This window comes from Cetorhinus maximus, chromosome 18 (genome assembly GCF_964194155.1).
Source record: "Cetorhinus maximus chromosome 18, sCetMax3.hap1.1, whole genome shotgun sequence".
Taxonomy (NCBI): domain Eukaryota; kingdom Metazoa; phylum Chordata; class Chondrichthyes; order Lamniformes; family Cetorhinidae; genus Cetorhinus; species Cetorhinus maximus.
In genome coordinates this window covers 91,504,191-91,519,113 of record NC_135896.1, presented here as the reverse complement: position 1 = coordinate 91,519,113, position 14,923 = coordinate 91,504,191, and the positions used below count along the sequence as shown (strand labels likewise).

Sequence of the window (14,923 nt, the reverse complement as noted above, 5' to 3'; positions counted from 1 at the left end):
ACTTAGCTAGACTCCCAAAATAAATACCCTTTTCAGGCATTAACCCAAGTAGATTCTTAATCTATAAAACATCCAGTAACATTACCACAAGGCACCCACTATTGCTATAAGGACGGTATTTCACAGCTCCTCTCTTCCTTTCACTCCAACAATGGAATTCCAAGGCTTTTAACAAAACCTTGCTTTCTGGAACAAGCAAGTACTTCTCTGGGGTGGTCAGAAGCTGCTACTTCACCATACACTCTTTAAGATCTCTCATGGCCAGTACCCATACAGCTTTCAATCTTTTCTTAAATATATTTTCTCCCTTTTGGTCTTTAAAACCTATTGTTTTGAATTTTCTTTGGAAGTTGCCTTTCCCAGAATATAAAAATCTTTCATGTGTTCATTATGGCCATCATTTTCGGGAAACATAAACTTTGCCTTTTTTGCTTAGAATTTTGCCAGTTGTTAAACTTCCGGTCATGTCTCCTTGAAAGTCAAACAGCTGCCACGTCACTTCCCACTTATCTCCTAATGCAAATTCCCATTCATACTGTACCTACTGGGATCTCATTTTAGCTTGCCCATCTCCATTTCAAAATGCCTGTTTTTGCACCTTATCCCTTTGATGATTTAAACCTTGCAGTCTGACTGTCTTCAGTTTAATTAAATTAGACACACACACACACACACACACACAGCCTACTTCAATATCCCACAGTAATATTAAGAAACCAATGATATTGCCTTTACAGTTCATTCGATCTAGTTTTTGTTACATCTAAATTTCATTAGCTCATGTTTGACTGAGAAACAGATATAACACTCAAGGCTGGTGAAGAGCTGCTGAACACATTCAATGTGGGTCACTTTTCAAATGAATCTGTGCTATGTTTAAACGTGCATGTGAATGTCCAATGCTGGTATGACTGGACATCTTTTGTAAATGGATGGACAGCCACCTGCTTGTCAAAATTGGTTGCTCAACGAATGGCTGTGGAGTATAGATGAGATGGTTGAACATAGTGTCCTGTGGCTAATGTGGTAATAAGAGGAAGCAGAATATACTTGATTAAGTGAAAACAAATAAAATGATGGGCTGAAGTTTTTGGACCGATGAGGGTGCGCAAGAAGATGACGGGTGCGGAATTTCACGCTGCTGGCTGGCTTGCCAGTTCCCTGGCATTACCCAGCCTCCTGGGTTAATTTCCCAGAGTAGGGAGGGGGGGCAGGGCTGCCCATCGCAAGCAGTAGGTAGCCTATTGAAACCCATTTCTGGAGGCTGGAATTTTCCAGGCCTCCAGAGGCGCCAGGGAACAGTGTAGCTGCCTGGACGTGCGCCAGGCAGGTTCAGAGACTCTGCTGGCCTGGCTGCAGCTGCGGCCACAGGCCATCCTATGGAGGGGCAGTTATATTCTGATCAGTTTTACCCAGTGGATCTTTTACTATGAGATTATGAAGTAACCTCCACCGCCCCCCGCCCTCATTGCACAATACTAGAACTAAAATAGGTTTATCCCTAGTTGGTTCCACAATGTATGGTTCCAGAATATAATTGAATTCCATATTAAGGTTGAGAGCGACATAATGAAGTCCAAAATAAGAATCATAAATTTAAACAAAGTCAATTAAATAGATATGAGCGGATATCTGGCTAAGGTTGATTGGGTAAATAGACTAAAGGATACGGCAGTAAATAAACAGTGGGAAACATTTAAAGAAACAATTCAAAGTGTTCAACAAGGGGATTGAGGTACAAGAATAAGGAAGTTTTGCTACAATTGTACAGGGCTTTGGTGAGACCGCATCTGGCTGGAGTGCTATGTGCAGTTTCACCGTTCATATCTAATGGAGGATATACTTGCCTTGGAGGCAGTACAACAAAGGTTCAGTAGTTTGGCTCCTGGGATAGGGAGAGGCTGAGTAAATTGGGCCTATATTCTCTGGAGTTTAGAAAAATGAGAGGTGATCTCATTGAAACATACAAGATTCTGAAGGGGCTTGACAGGGTAGGCACTGAGAGATCATTTCCCCTGGCTGGGGAATCTGGAACATGGGTACGAGGTCTCAGGATGAGGGACCAATCATTAAAGATGGAGATGAGGAGAAATATCTTCTCTTAAAGGGTTGTAAATCTTTGGAATTCTCTACCCCAGAGAGTTGTGAATGCTCCATCGTTGAATACATTTAAGCCTGGGATAGACTGGTTTTTAATCTCTTGAAATCGAGTATTATGGGGAGCGGGTGGGAAAGTGGAGTTAAGGTAGAAGATCGGCCATGATCGTACCTTATTTTATCAGATGCCTCATCGTGGTTGGTTACAAGTGTGTTGATGTAGTTGGTCAGCATTTTCATGCTGGCAAGGATGGGTCAAGCTGTGCTCAAAGCTGTGTGTAATACTGGTGTTGGACTGCTCCATGCTCCTTGACATTGAGCACAGGCTCCCCAATGCATCAGCCATTTCATTGCTTAACACCCATCAGCCTTTTTCTGTAGCCTGGCCCATTGAAGCCCTCAACTGAGTCTTCTGCAGCAGAGTTGGTGTGCGACTAGTGCTGCCCAGCAAGCTGGCACCTGCACTATCCTTGCCCTCTACTCTGGCTGCAACATACTTGTTGAAGGTGTCTCACCACCTGCAAATTCCACCTCTTTGCTGGCCTCCAAGATATACGTAGTGACTGTATCTGAGGTGGTGGCTGCAAGTCTAAATCAAATGATTTTTGCCTCTTTATCTTCTCTGTTTTCCTGCTTTTCCACTGTTGCCTGGGAAGAATTGCTGTTCTTGGTTGTCTTGTATGAGAGAGGACAAGGATTGGGTTGCAGGGAGGGGAGATGGGTAAGCGCATGCTTGCACTATCTGAAGCTTGATGAGTCAGGAGAAGGTTGGGGATAAAAGAGAAGGATGATTTGCTATGAGGATACTGTTATCTTCCATGATTTCACTACCACGCTTGCCATGGCCTCAGCAATGGCCCTCCCACAAGGGCCGGCATTACCTCCTCCATGGGAAACGTGCAGGCTCACCTCTCCCTCACTGGTTAGCTCCTGCTGCCTCCAGTTGTGTGTCTCTTCCCCTGCATGAGGGAGGGAAGTTTATCAGTGAGTGTTGTGCAATCTGTTTACGAGAGATGTTTGTCATGGTTGAATAGCTGCCAGCTTGTGAGAGATTTAAGTGCGAGGCTTGCAACAGTGCTAAGTGTATGAAAGTCAGGCTTGAGACCTGGTTGGTAGAGATTGTTGGTAGATGGATGATGGGAGTGTGGTGCTGTAGGCAGCCTGAGGCTGGTGGTACCATTGGTGGGATATAACATGTGAAGGTGCATTCACTGACCTTGACCGCTTATGAAGTCATTAACTCTCTCACAGTGCTGCATCCTTGGGGCTATACCCCTCGTATTAATGTCTGTTGCTACCTGGTCCCACCGCTTTCTCAAGATGGCCTTCTTCCCCCGGAGCATGCAGCTAATACAAGGGGGCCTACTGTCTCCCATTCCTCCCTGCTTTCCAGGGCAGCTTCACTTGCTGCACGGCTTGTGACACCTGCCCTGGCCACAATGCACTTTTCACTTCACTTAAGTGGTGTAGGCCAACTTAGTGCAAGTTAGTAATGATACTGGGCCCCCTGCTGATGCATGCAGCAAATGCAGAAATCATTATAATTAACGGGCATCACAAAGCTGGCTGCATTCCACACAATGGGTAAAGGTTAATCACTTATTGGGATCCCTGTGCCTGTTTTTGGGGTCTCAACATTTAATACCAGGGCCATGATGCACCAACAGACCTTTCCAAGTGTGCAGCCTGTTCCTGAATTCGATGTAGTTTGCAGTCTTAATTATTTAAGCGTTTGCAGTCTTAATTATTTAAAACCGGATTAACTCTCGCTGATTTTTTGACCCTTTAGTCTCAAATGTAAGTAATATTCCTTGTGCCAACCACGTGGAATATTTGTTTATTTGGTATACATGCCTAAGTTAATTTAAATTCAAATGCAATGGAGAAAAAGCAGGATATTTCGTTGTCCCCTTAAAACGTGAAAGTTCTTTATGTTGAACAGAGGACCTTAAACATATTTAAGTCAAAGTTCCACAGACGCACTGAAAGCTTTTGTGCTAATTTGAATTTATTAAAAAAAAATGCCTTCCCCTCTTGATTTCTAGCTTGTATTTCCCATCCACAGACAAAGGTCGGTATTTTTAAAAGTTGTGTTTTCCAGGAAGATTAGCTTGGGGGATTGTGAAAAAAACTAAAGTGGGAAAGATGAGAGTTGCTTAATCTCCAGCAAGTTCTATCCAGGGTGCTTGTAATGGTTGCGTCAGTATGGATGGGCAGAATACTTGGAGTAAATAAAATATAAAAGAATATGAAAACCAGTGTGATGTAAAACGGAACCAATGTTTATTTTTTACTTGTATTAATTCACCAAATATTGCCAACCGTGCACTATGGTGGTTTGGGGTGGCGTGGGGCATTGTTGTTTAACTGCCAAGGATGGGTAGGTTGTGGTTAGGTGAGATGCAAATATTTCAGGCTTCTCAAATCCGACCCTATCTGCCCACAAACCCTGTTCGCGTTAGGGCAGGGCAGGATTTTGCGATCTGGGTCGGGACCCCCGACTCTGGGGCCAGTGGAGTGTGGCAGTGATTTTCCCCCGAATTGACCAATTAGTGGCCAGAGGGAAGGGGGGGGTGGTGCTTGCCATCCAATTCAAGATGGTGGTTGGACATTCGAAGCTGGAGGGCCAATAGGAGGGCCTCTAGCTCGGAGGGAGGAGGAGCAGCCTGCAGGTAAGGTAAGGGGGTGCTTCCGTTTTCAGGCACCCTTTCTGCAACTTTGAAGCTAAAATTGGCCTCTGCAGTCGGACCACTGTTGTGGAGAGGAACCAATGCCTGCAGCTGAAGTGACATAGGAGGGAAGGTCATCAACACCTGCTTGGAGAAATGCCCTTCTCCTCCCTCCTACTTCCCTACCCCATCCCTCCCCCCCAGACCCTGTCTGCCCATTTGGAGATCTGGTCTCCAAAAGCCTGCAAGCTATCACAATCTGTTTCTAACAGTTGGCCTTAATAGGCCATGAAACTACCTCTGATCTCCACCCCACATATGGGAGAATGGCCTGGTGGTGAGCTGGTGCCAGCAAACTGGCATCCCAGCCAGCAGTGTAAATTTTTGCACCTGCTCAGTGGGTTTTAGCGGACAGGCCTCAGGCTGACGACCAGCCACACTAGGGAGCTGTGCCAGTCAGTGAGACCTTCTATGGAGGCTGCATTCCTCCATTTTATTGTAGTTATTTTTAATCCACGTCATCCCAGGTCACGGAGATCACGGCAGATAAAAGGAGTCACGAAGGGCCGGACCCATGCGGTAAGTGTGTTTACAGCAAAGCCAGTGGACCAGGACGTGCAGGAGTGCGACTTGCCCCCATCCTGCTCCACCAAGCGTAACCTCTGTACACACCCGTGGTTGGACTCCTGCCACCTCTGAGTGCCCTGGCAAACTCCCAACCACTCGCTCCTTTCCACCTGGAACACTGACCCCTCACCCCAACCCTTCAATCTCCAACTTGCCTGCCTTGCACTCCCTGGCTTCTTTCCCCTCTGACTGACAGGCAGCCAACCTGTCAGTCCAGATGTCTGTTAGGCAGGAAACCCTTCTGACCAAAACAATAGGAGCTGCCATTCCCTCCATCCTGGCCTCTTCCTGGCTTCAAGTTAACATTGAGGGCTGTGGGTTTGTGCTCGTGTCGCAGTACAATTCAGGGCTCGAAATCGGCTTTTGTTGCGTTACTCTGCAGGGGGAGATGGTGGCATACTGGTAATATCACTGGACTGGCAATCCCAGGCTAATGTTCTGGGGACATGGGTTCAAATCCCACCACAGCAACTGGTGGAATTAAATACAATTAATAATCTGGAATTGGAAACCTAGTCTCAGTGTTGGTGACCGTGTCGTAAAAACCATCCAGTTCACTGATGTCTTTTAGGGAAGGAAATCTGCCATCCTTATCTGGCCTGGCCTACATGTGACTCCAGACCATCAGCAATGTGGTTTACTCTTGACTGCCCTCTGAAATGGTGTGATATGCCACTTAGTTCAAGGGCAATTAGAGATGGGCAACAAATGCTGGCCTCGTCAGTGATGCCCACGTTCTGTGAAAGAATAATTAAATAAAAAGCTTTGCTTCAAACGATACACATTCCTGCATTGTTTGTGATTACATTTTATGGGTTCCAAGATCCTTAAGAGCTATTGTCCATTTTAAAAATGTTCCCTTGGTGTTTAAGCAACTTCCTCCTTTTGAATTCCTGGATCTGTTTGCAGCTCAGTAGAATGATCAATTGCTCCTATTGTTACTTTCAATTGTTTTTTTTTATTAAATTTAAGCAGTAATTTCCTGGAAGTATTCTGGATTCTTTTCAGAACTGAATATGCCAAGAACACTTTCCTTGTGAGTTGAATATCTTTGCATATGTCATACCAAATATATCACCTCTTCTGATTGCCCAGGATGTTATTTTAATTAATTTGTAGGATGCAAGTGGTGCTGGCGAGACCAGTATTTATCATCCATCTGAAGTTTCCTTTGGGTGGTGGTGATGAGACACCACCTTGAACCTTTGCAGTCCATGTGACCTAAGTATACGCACAGCTGGGAGGGGAGTTCTAGGATTTTGACCCAGTGACGGTGAAGGAACTGCAATACAGTTCCAAGTCAGGATGGTTTGTGAGTTGGAGGCAGACTTGCACGTGCTGGCATTCCCATGCATATGCTGCCCTGTTGTCCTTGGTGGTAGAATCATGGGTTTGGAAGATGCTGCCGAAGGTCTTTGGTGAGTTGCTGCAGCGTATCTTTTAAATGGTACACACTGCTCTCACTGTGGAGGTAGTGTCTGTTTAAGGTGGTGGGTGGGGTCGCCGATCAAGCGGGCTGCTTTACCCTGGATGTGTTGAGCTTGTTGAGTGTTACTGGAGCTGCACACGTCCAGGCAAGTGGAGAGTATTCCATCACACTCCTGACTTGTGCCTTGTAGCTGGTGGGCAGACTTTAGGGAGTCAGGAGGTGAGTTACTCTTCGCAGGATTCCTAGTCTCTGATCTGCTCACTATTTATATGGCCGGTCCTGTTCAGTTTCTATTCAATGGTAATCTTTGCTCTCATCCAGTGATGGTAATGCCATTGAACATCAAAGCAGAAGTTTTAAATGATGACTTTATATCACTGAGGAAGCCAAATTTATGGTTACACCATGTAAAACTTTGGTCTGAAAAGAACAGTTGTTACCTTCAGAGCAAAATTTGATGTGGTGTAACAGTAAATTTGTCTTCCTCAATGTTACTACTCTCGCCATGCAAACCTTCAAACTTCTTTTACTTATGCCAGTCTTCACTTTTGAATTAACTGAGCATAAGTATTGTACGCAGAGTTTTGGCATTGAAGTGGCTGAGCTTGTAAACATAAATAGATGATGGGTCCCAAACTATATTGCATCACTTGCCCAGAAGGCATTCCGTGAAAGAAATGGGAGGTCTGCTCAGTGATGGTGGCGGCCTTCTGCCTCGCAAGATGATGGTTTGTCGTGTTGTGGTCACCTGTGTTAAGCATCACCTCATGTGGCTCAGTCTCTGCTACCTTTACTAGACAGTGGGCTAAGAAGGTGCACGATTCACTAGCCTCTGTTTTCCCTGGGCCCTCTTCTCGACCAACTGAGCTTTCCATTTCTGCTTGCCCCTTCCAAATTCTCCGCTTCAAAAGGCTCTCAGCAGTGTTTGCAGTCTTCATATCTCGCTCGGAAGTGTCCTTGTAGCGGAGGTATGGGCACCTAGGAGGTTGTGACCCAGTGGCCTGCTGACCATAGAGAAGGTCATTGGGTACACAGTCATCGTCCATCCGATGAACATGACCGAGCCAACGCAGGCATTGTCGGTTTAGCAATGAGCGTGTGCTGATGGAATTAGCATGCTCCAGGGTCTCTGGGTTGGTGACCTTGCCCTGCCAAGAGATGCCAAGGAGATGCCTGAGACAGCAAAGGTGTAAACTATCCAGTAATTTCTCTGGCCTAGCGTATGTTGATCAGTCCTCACCACTGTAGAGGAGTGCGTTTTGGACGTTCCTTGGTAGACTCGCAGTTTGGTGTTCTCAGTCAGATTGTTTTTGTTCGACACTCTCTCCTATACTCAGCTTAGACATAACAGCTGCAGCTTCTGCAATGCATGTGTTTATTTCAGCATCAAGTGACAAATTACTGGTGCTTGTGGAGTCCCAGATGCGAGCCAAAACAGCAATAAACAGCACAGTAACATTCAGTATATAATTATTAAAGATTGTGTAGTATAGATCAAGATATAATAATGCATCACGTTCATATGAAAGTCTGTTTCAAAGAACTTTGTAAGAATGTTATTTTATTTACTCTTGTAGGTTTGAGCCAAGCTCTTCATGTTCCCTAGTGATTAGAAGACTCAGTGAAGCCCCTCTCCCCTTCAGCTCCTCACTAGGCGTGCGCAACTCTTCCTAACCTTCTCACACTCACTCTCACTCTCACTCTCACACTCACACTCACTCGCCAGCCTGTCTTCCCTTCCCCAGTTCAGCCATGCTGTCACACTTTCACACTCACTGGCCTGTCTCCCCTTCCCCAATTTGGTACCTGTGAAGCAAAGTCATTAGCCTGGGGTAAGGAGCCTGTTGAACAGACCAGTCAGGAGCAGAAACGCAATAAAGTTCAAAGGCGCCACTCACCTTCCAGGGTCAAGCGCGAGGCCTCTGAGTTTCTCCCACAATCAGGGAAATTCATCGACTGAGCTACATTTGCGGCCTTTAGCTGTTCCATGTTGGTGCACAGACATCCCAGGCCCACTCGAGCTCACCACCAGAGATGTTTACTGAAGTTAAAGATCATTTTGGCCTCACCATCCGCCCTGTACAGTTTGGCGGCATAGATCCCGTGGGCCCAGTGTTGCCCTGCCAGTGCCTCCATCTTCTCCACCCCCATCACCCCTGTTGCTCTTGGAGGATCTGTCCGTGACCCCACATATGACCTCTGTGATCCCATCGGAGGGTCTCGAACCAAAGTTTATGAACCCCCTGCTGTTGATGCTAGTTGAAGATTTTGAGTAGTGTTAGATTCTTGTGATCTCTTCCCTAAAATATTATCCTTGTATAGATATTAGCACTGTAAACAATGGCTGATGTTTAACATCTATGTTGTCCTGTGCGTCTGTAATTACAATTATTCCTTCCTTCTGCAGAGATAGAATTTATTGAGGATGTTGTGCCGCAACATGACCTGTGCCCTGAGATCTCTGGCTGCAACCTGCTGAATAGGCAGTGTGTCTGTGAAATCGTACACTCCTGTGTCAACCTGTTCACCTACCCTGATCTGGATGCCTGTACTGCTTCCTTAGGACATGTCCCAGGTACAGTATTTCTGTCATTGTGGATAAGCATTTTGAAGGTAATGAAGACAACTGCATGTGGTACTATGAATTTATTTTGCATGCGGATGCATTTGAAATCAATTGTGCACAAGATCCATGCATAGATAATCACGTCAATGTGGAACATGTAATAAACTCTGCCTACTGAAAATGGCCCACTAAGTATTTTGTCTTATAGTCAATCCCTTCTGGGTATCCATGTATAATCTGCACAAGAAAATAAATATCCTGATGGAAAATTTGGCAATGGGACTGGAGTTCTGCCTTTTCTCTTTCCAATATATATTTGCCTTTGAAGCTCATGGTAAATAGACAGATGTGGTGCCAAGTGAGCTTCAGTTGCCATTAAGCTATCGGCTTTAAGCAGTTTGTTTTAGCCTCCTTTTGTTGTGATAGCTTTGTGGAATAACTCATGAAAAATGTTACTTAACATCTTTGCTCCAGTCTTGAGAAAAATTTTGAAAATATTAGTCATATTGTTTTGTCGCTTTTACCAACCCCCCCCACAAAACTGATCTTATTGTTTTGTTTCTCACTAGTTTATCTGAGATTGTTAACCATTCCGGCACCCATAAGAATACGATTGCCAACTTTATCACTTTATTTGCCAACTAATTATAGTTGAAGCTAATTATGACATTAAGCTCCTTTTTTTAAATAGAGCTCGTGGAATGGAGTGTTCTTTATGATGTTTTGAAATAGTTTATTTTGGCTTTTAATGCCGTAATATAAAGAGGTGTCCACTATCCATGTCCAGCACTGACGTGAAGTCACTTAAATTATTTAAATGTCATGCTGCTGGGTAACTAAAGCTAAAGCAGGCAATGTTGGAAACAGAAAGCAGATTAGGTCGGTGTCCTGAAATGGCCTTTCTATCTGTTGTCTCTAGACATGGGACTTGGTTGGTAGACAGACTGTGGACATACTTTGGTACCTGCTTAACATTTGTTTATTAGTGCTACATCTAAACGGGTTACAAAGTAGGCATGTTCCTCCTAGGCATGGTGTACCAATCTCTCTCTCTCTCTCTTTCAAACACGTGACTAGCTGATGTCAGTGGTACATCATTATCTACATCATACATTAGCATATCCTATCTGTTAATCCCTTATACTACAGTAGGATCTATGAGGAGAATGGACAAGTTAATGTTTTAGATATGGACAATTGATCAGAACCAGAAGACATTATTGAGCGACATTTAAAAGGGAACTGAACTAGGGGAAGTGTGTGTGGAAAGTACATACGCAGATATGCATGTACAAAGACACTCGTATGTGCATGCACAGGATAAACTTCTTAAGTGGGAAGCATGAAAAACTGGCCAAGCAACCTTCACTTCAAGTATCCATGTCTAGATCTTGGAAGCTTCTTGAATATTGAGTTATTAATTATGACATAACTTGTTAACATTCACATGAATAGCTTAGTTTCATCCTGTAAAGAATAATGAAAAGAATGTCTTGTTACAGCTTTTGACATTCCATGTGAGTCTGCTTCAACTTGATGAGCTACATAAGGCTGACTGTGGTCTGCAACGGGCATTAGGTCTGTGGGGGGGTGGAGAGGGTGGGTGTGTTTATCTACAATTTGAATGAAGTTATGCATGGACCGCCCACATTGAGATTCCTGTTGACAGATGGTGCAACAGAAATTCGTGATTAATGCATGCGGAGCAACCTTTCTCTCCATGAGTTCAGTTCTCTGCTTTTAATTAAAGTTAATGTTTGTATCAGACATGGTAATTCAGAATAGCGTTTTAAAAAAATATATTTTATGGCAATGTCATTCAAACCTTTCTACAAAATGCTTATTAATGTCTTGCAATTTGGTTAAAATTTACATGTAATTTTTAAAAATAATTTTTGGTACTTGCCAAATGCACTTTATAAGCATTTGGGATACTTATTTTGCCTCTCCGACGCCATGCGACGTTTTGTATATAACTGGTTTATATTTATTGTGACCAAGCTTGTATTAGTATCTAACTGCTTCTCATATATCCACTTCTTCAAATGGTGCCTCTTAAAATATACAAATCTTTGATCTTTAAAGCTTCTTGAGCGAGTAGCTTCTTGAGTTTTATGTCACTACAATTTTGAAGAAGCTGAAGTGAGTGCAGTGTGTCGAATTTGTCCACGTTCCCAGCTGTCCTAAAGGGAGACATTTTTATGTGCAACGGTCTCCCTCAGTCGCGTGTCTTTTGTACTCTCAAATGGCTGACGAGAAGCAATCCGAGAACAGAAACCTCGGGCTGAGTGTTTGCTTCGGGGCTGGGAAATGGAGCCGGGACTGTATCTGGGTCCCGAACCCACCCTGGTGGTAGTGGGGGATGGGGTGGGGGGGTGGGTGGGCGCAGTCTCTCTTTGGGGTTTTAACCTGGGTGCCCCCTTACTGTGAATGGATGCAGGTTCCCTGGACGGCAGATGGGCTCTGAATGCTGGAGCACCAATTGGATGCCTTCCAGCCTGACAGAATCAGTAGGCTGCAGGCTGCAGTAAAGGGTAGGTGACTGAGAGGGTGCTCCGACATGAAGGTGACCTCTTGCCAACTTTTTTAAAAAACCCAGATTAAAAAACGGGAAAAGCAAGCCATCCACCACTGGTTGTAGTCGGGGTGGGGGGTGGGGGGGGGAGGAGGTTGGGGAGTGACGGAATCTCTCTACAGTGCACCCACACACCCAGGCCAGCAGGGTGGGCCTGTAGGCCTGGCTAGGGCACCGACCCCACATGCTACTGAGTGCATGCCTCCAGGCAGTTAAGTTGCCTCCCGTTGTGTGGTGAAACTGGAGGCTGACTGGTAAATCCCAGTGTAATCCTGAGCCCAGTGGGCTACCTGGCCCCTCCCTCCCTGCCTGCCTCGTGAGCCTTGTTCCGCCCCTGAACCTACCTCCCCTGAAACTGGCATGCTGGCTGGCGTAAGTATTCTCGGGCCCCGTTGGCCTTTGTTCCTGACCTCGGCGAGCCCTGAGAATCCTGCGCCTTGTGTAGCATTTCTGCTGTGACATTATAGGTTTTAGTTGCAGTGATGATATGAATGAGAAATGGACTCAATCAAATGTTCTGTCACTGGTTTGGAGCTATTGTCAGAGGTGGGAGTGTTTTACATGGTGGGCCAAATCTTTTCCTGGGTTCAGAGGCATATTTCGGTGAGTTACTGGCCACACTTTGAGTTCTTCCAGAGAGGATTTGATTTTTCACCGCACTCCCAACTCTACGCCATTTTCCTCTGGCCTTTTTTTGCAGGTCGGTAAAGCCTAGTGTGCGAAATGCACAGCCACCAGTTTTGTCTGGCGTTGCAGTGTTTTGGAAGCCCATTAGAAGCACGCCAGGTTTGAGAGTTCATGAAGGAAATGGAAAGACTGCTGAGGAGTTAGGAGCATTCTTGAGACCCAAGTGTAAAATGTTTTGACACCTTCAAATGTCACCATTAGGTGGTGTATTGTAATGTAGATGTGTTTGTAATGCAGTTATTCATCACAGGAATCTGTCGTACAAATGTAAGGTGACCATTACATTGACCAGTATTGTGCAATTGTTCACATGCATTTCAGTACTTTTCCAGTGGAGAAAGTACCATAATACGGTTAAAAGTGTTACAAAATATCCTGTCAGCTTGTGCTATCATCTTTTGTACAATGGTTTTAAATGGAGTGACAGCTCTGGCTGTTTAAAAAAAAAATAACACCCTGCTTTTGACACTTGAAAAAAATCTAGCCACCTGCTTCTGTCCATCGATTGACAGCACTCTGCTTTGAAGTTGAAATATGCTCCTTCTGTTATTTCCATCTTGGAAAGTACTCTATTGTTTGGACAGCTGTGGCCATTGTGAATGCTTGGCTGTGTTTCAAGTGCTAATGGATTTCAGCACAGTACAGTGTTCCGTTCAACTGAGAACTAAGAGATGTAATAACAGATTGTGCTTTTGTGGTTTCTGGTTTGTTGACATAAGCTAATAGGATTACAAGTTTTTTTTTCACATGGCAGAATGTTTTTTTTCTCAGTATTAATGAAAGTGTGTTTGATGGCGGCTTTTATGAGAGGGGGAGACTTCTATTTTCACCAAGGAATGTAAAATAGTTTCCATATTGCATGAAATCTGAGGACATTAGATAGTGGATACTGGGTGAGTGGGTTTGGAGGATACATGATGGTGCATAGAGGGGGTTTTGGCGGGGAAGTGAGAAGGTGAGGTTTAGGCCTTTAAACCATGCTAGGAGCCATGTTTCTGTCACCGAGAACTGAGGCAGGCCTTCTCACCAGACCGTCTCCACACCTGCACTCCTCCCGTACTGGTTCACGGCTCGCAAACTGTACTGTGAAGCGGAATCCTGTGGGGAAAAGACAAAAATAAAGTCTCACATCTGCCAGGAGTGCCGTTTGCAGGCCAAAAAATGGCCCGACTCTAAAAATGCACCCACAAGAGGAAAGTCTAGCCCTATGTGGTATATATCAATGATTTGGAGGTGAATGTAGGGGTAATGATCAAGAAGTTTGGAGATGACAAAAATTGGCCACGTGGTTGATAGCAAGGAGGTTAGCTGTGGACTGCAGGAAGATATCAATGGACAGGTGGGCAGAAAAATGGCAAATGGAATTCAACTCAGAGAACTGTGAGGTGATGCATTTCGGGAGGTCAAACACGGCAAGGGATTACACAATAAGTGGGACAATACCGAGAGGTGTAGCGGAAATGAGGGACTTTGGAGTGAACGTCCACAGATCCCTGAAGGTAGCAGGGACAGGCTGATACGGTGGTTAAGAAGGTATATGGAATCCTTTCTTTATTAGCCAAGGTATAGAATATAAGAACAGGAAGGGTATGCTGGAACTATAGAAAACATTAGTAAGGCCACAACTAGAGTATTGTGTACAGTTCTAGCCACAGGAGGGATGTAATTGCACCAGCAAGGATACAGAGGAGACATACAAGATGTCGCCAGGACTGGAAAATTGCAGCGATGAGGAAAGATAGTCTGGACTTGCTCTCCTTGGAACAGAGGAGGCTGAGGGGAGATCTGATTGAGGTGTACAAAATCGTGAGGGGCCTGGATGGAGTCGATGGGAAGGGCCTATTTGCTTTAGCAGAAAGGTCAGTGACAAGGGAGCATAGATTTAAAGTGATTGGTAGAAGTATTAGAGGGAAGATGAGGAAACATTTTTTCACCCAGAGGGTTGTAGCGGTCTGGAACTCAGCCTGAACGGGGAGTAGAGGCAGAAACTCTCAACTCCTTTAAAAGGCGTCTGGATATGCAGCTGAAGTGCTGTAACCTGTAGGGCTGTAGACCAAATACTGGGAAGTGGGATTAGGCTGCCTGGCTGGTTTTTTGGCTGGCACAGACACGGGCCAAAGGGCCTCTTTTTCTGGCGTAAACTTCCTATGATTCTATGTCTGCTCCAGCCTGACTCTAATTTTATGACATAAAACAGGGTAATTCGATGTGCAAGTAAATCTCTCTTTAACATTTAAGAGCTCAACAGTTGATCCCAAAAGGCTTTTAGAAAT

At 44.8% G+C, this 14,923-nt stretch overlaps 1 protein-coding gene across 3 annotated transcripts in view; it reads left to right on the top strand.

Moving 5' to 3' along the window:
• LOC144693340 (cysteine-rich motor neuron 1 protein) overlaps positions 1 to 14,923 on the top strand; it is a 256,361-nt gene that overhangs the window by 59,214 nt on the left and 182,224 nt on the right. For all 3 annotated transcript variants that reach the window (XM_078563159.1, XM_078563160.1, XM_078563161.1), the window contains exon 2: positions 9,230 to 9,397. In XM_078563159.1, the coding sequence (XP_078419285.1) occupies positions 9,230 to 9,397 (168 nt within the window). The remainder of the gene's footprint in view (positions 1 to 9,229; positions 9,398 to 14,923) is intronic.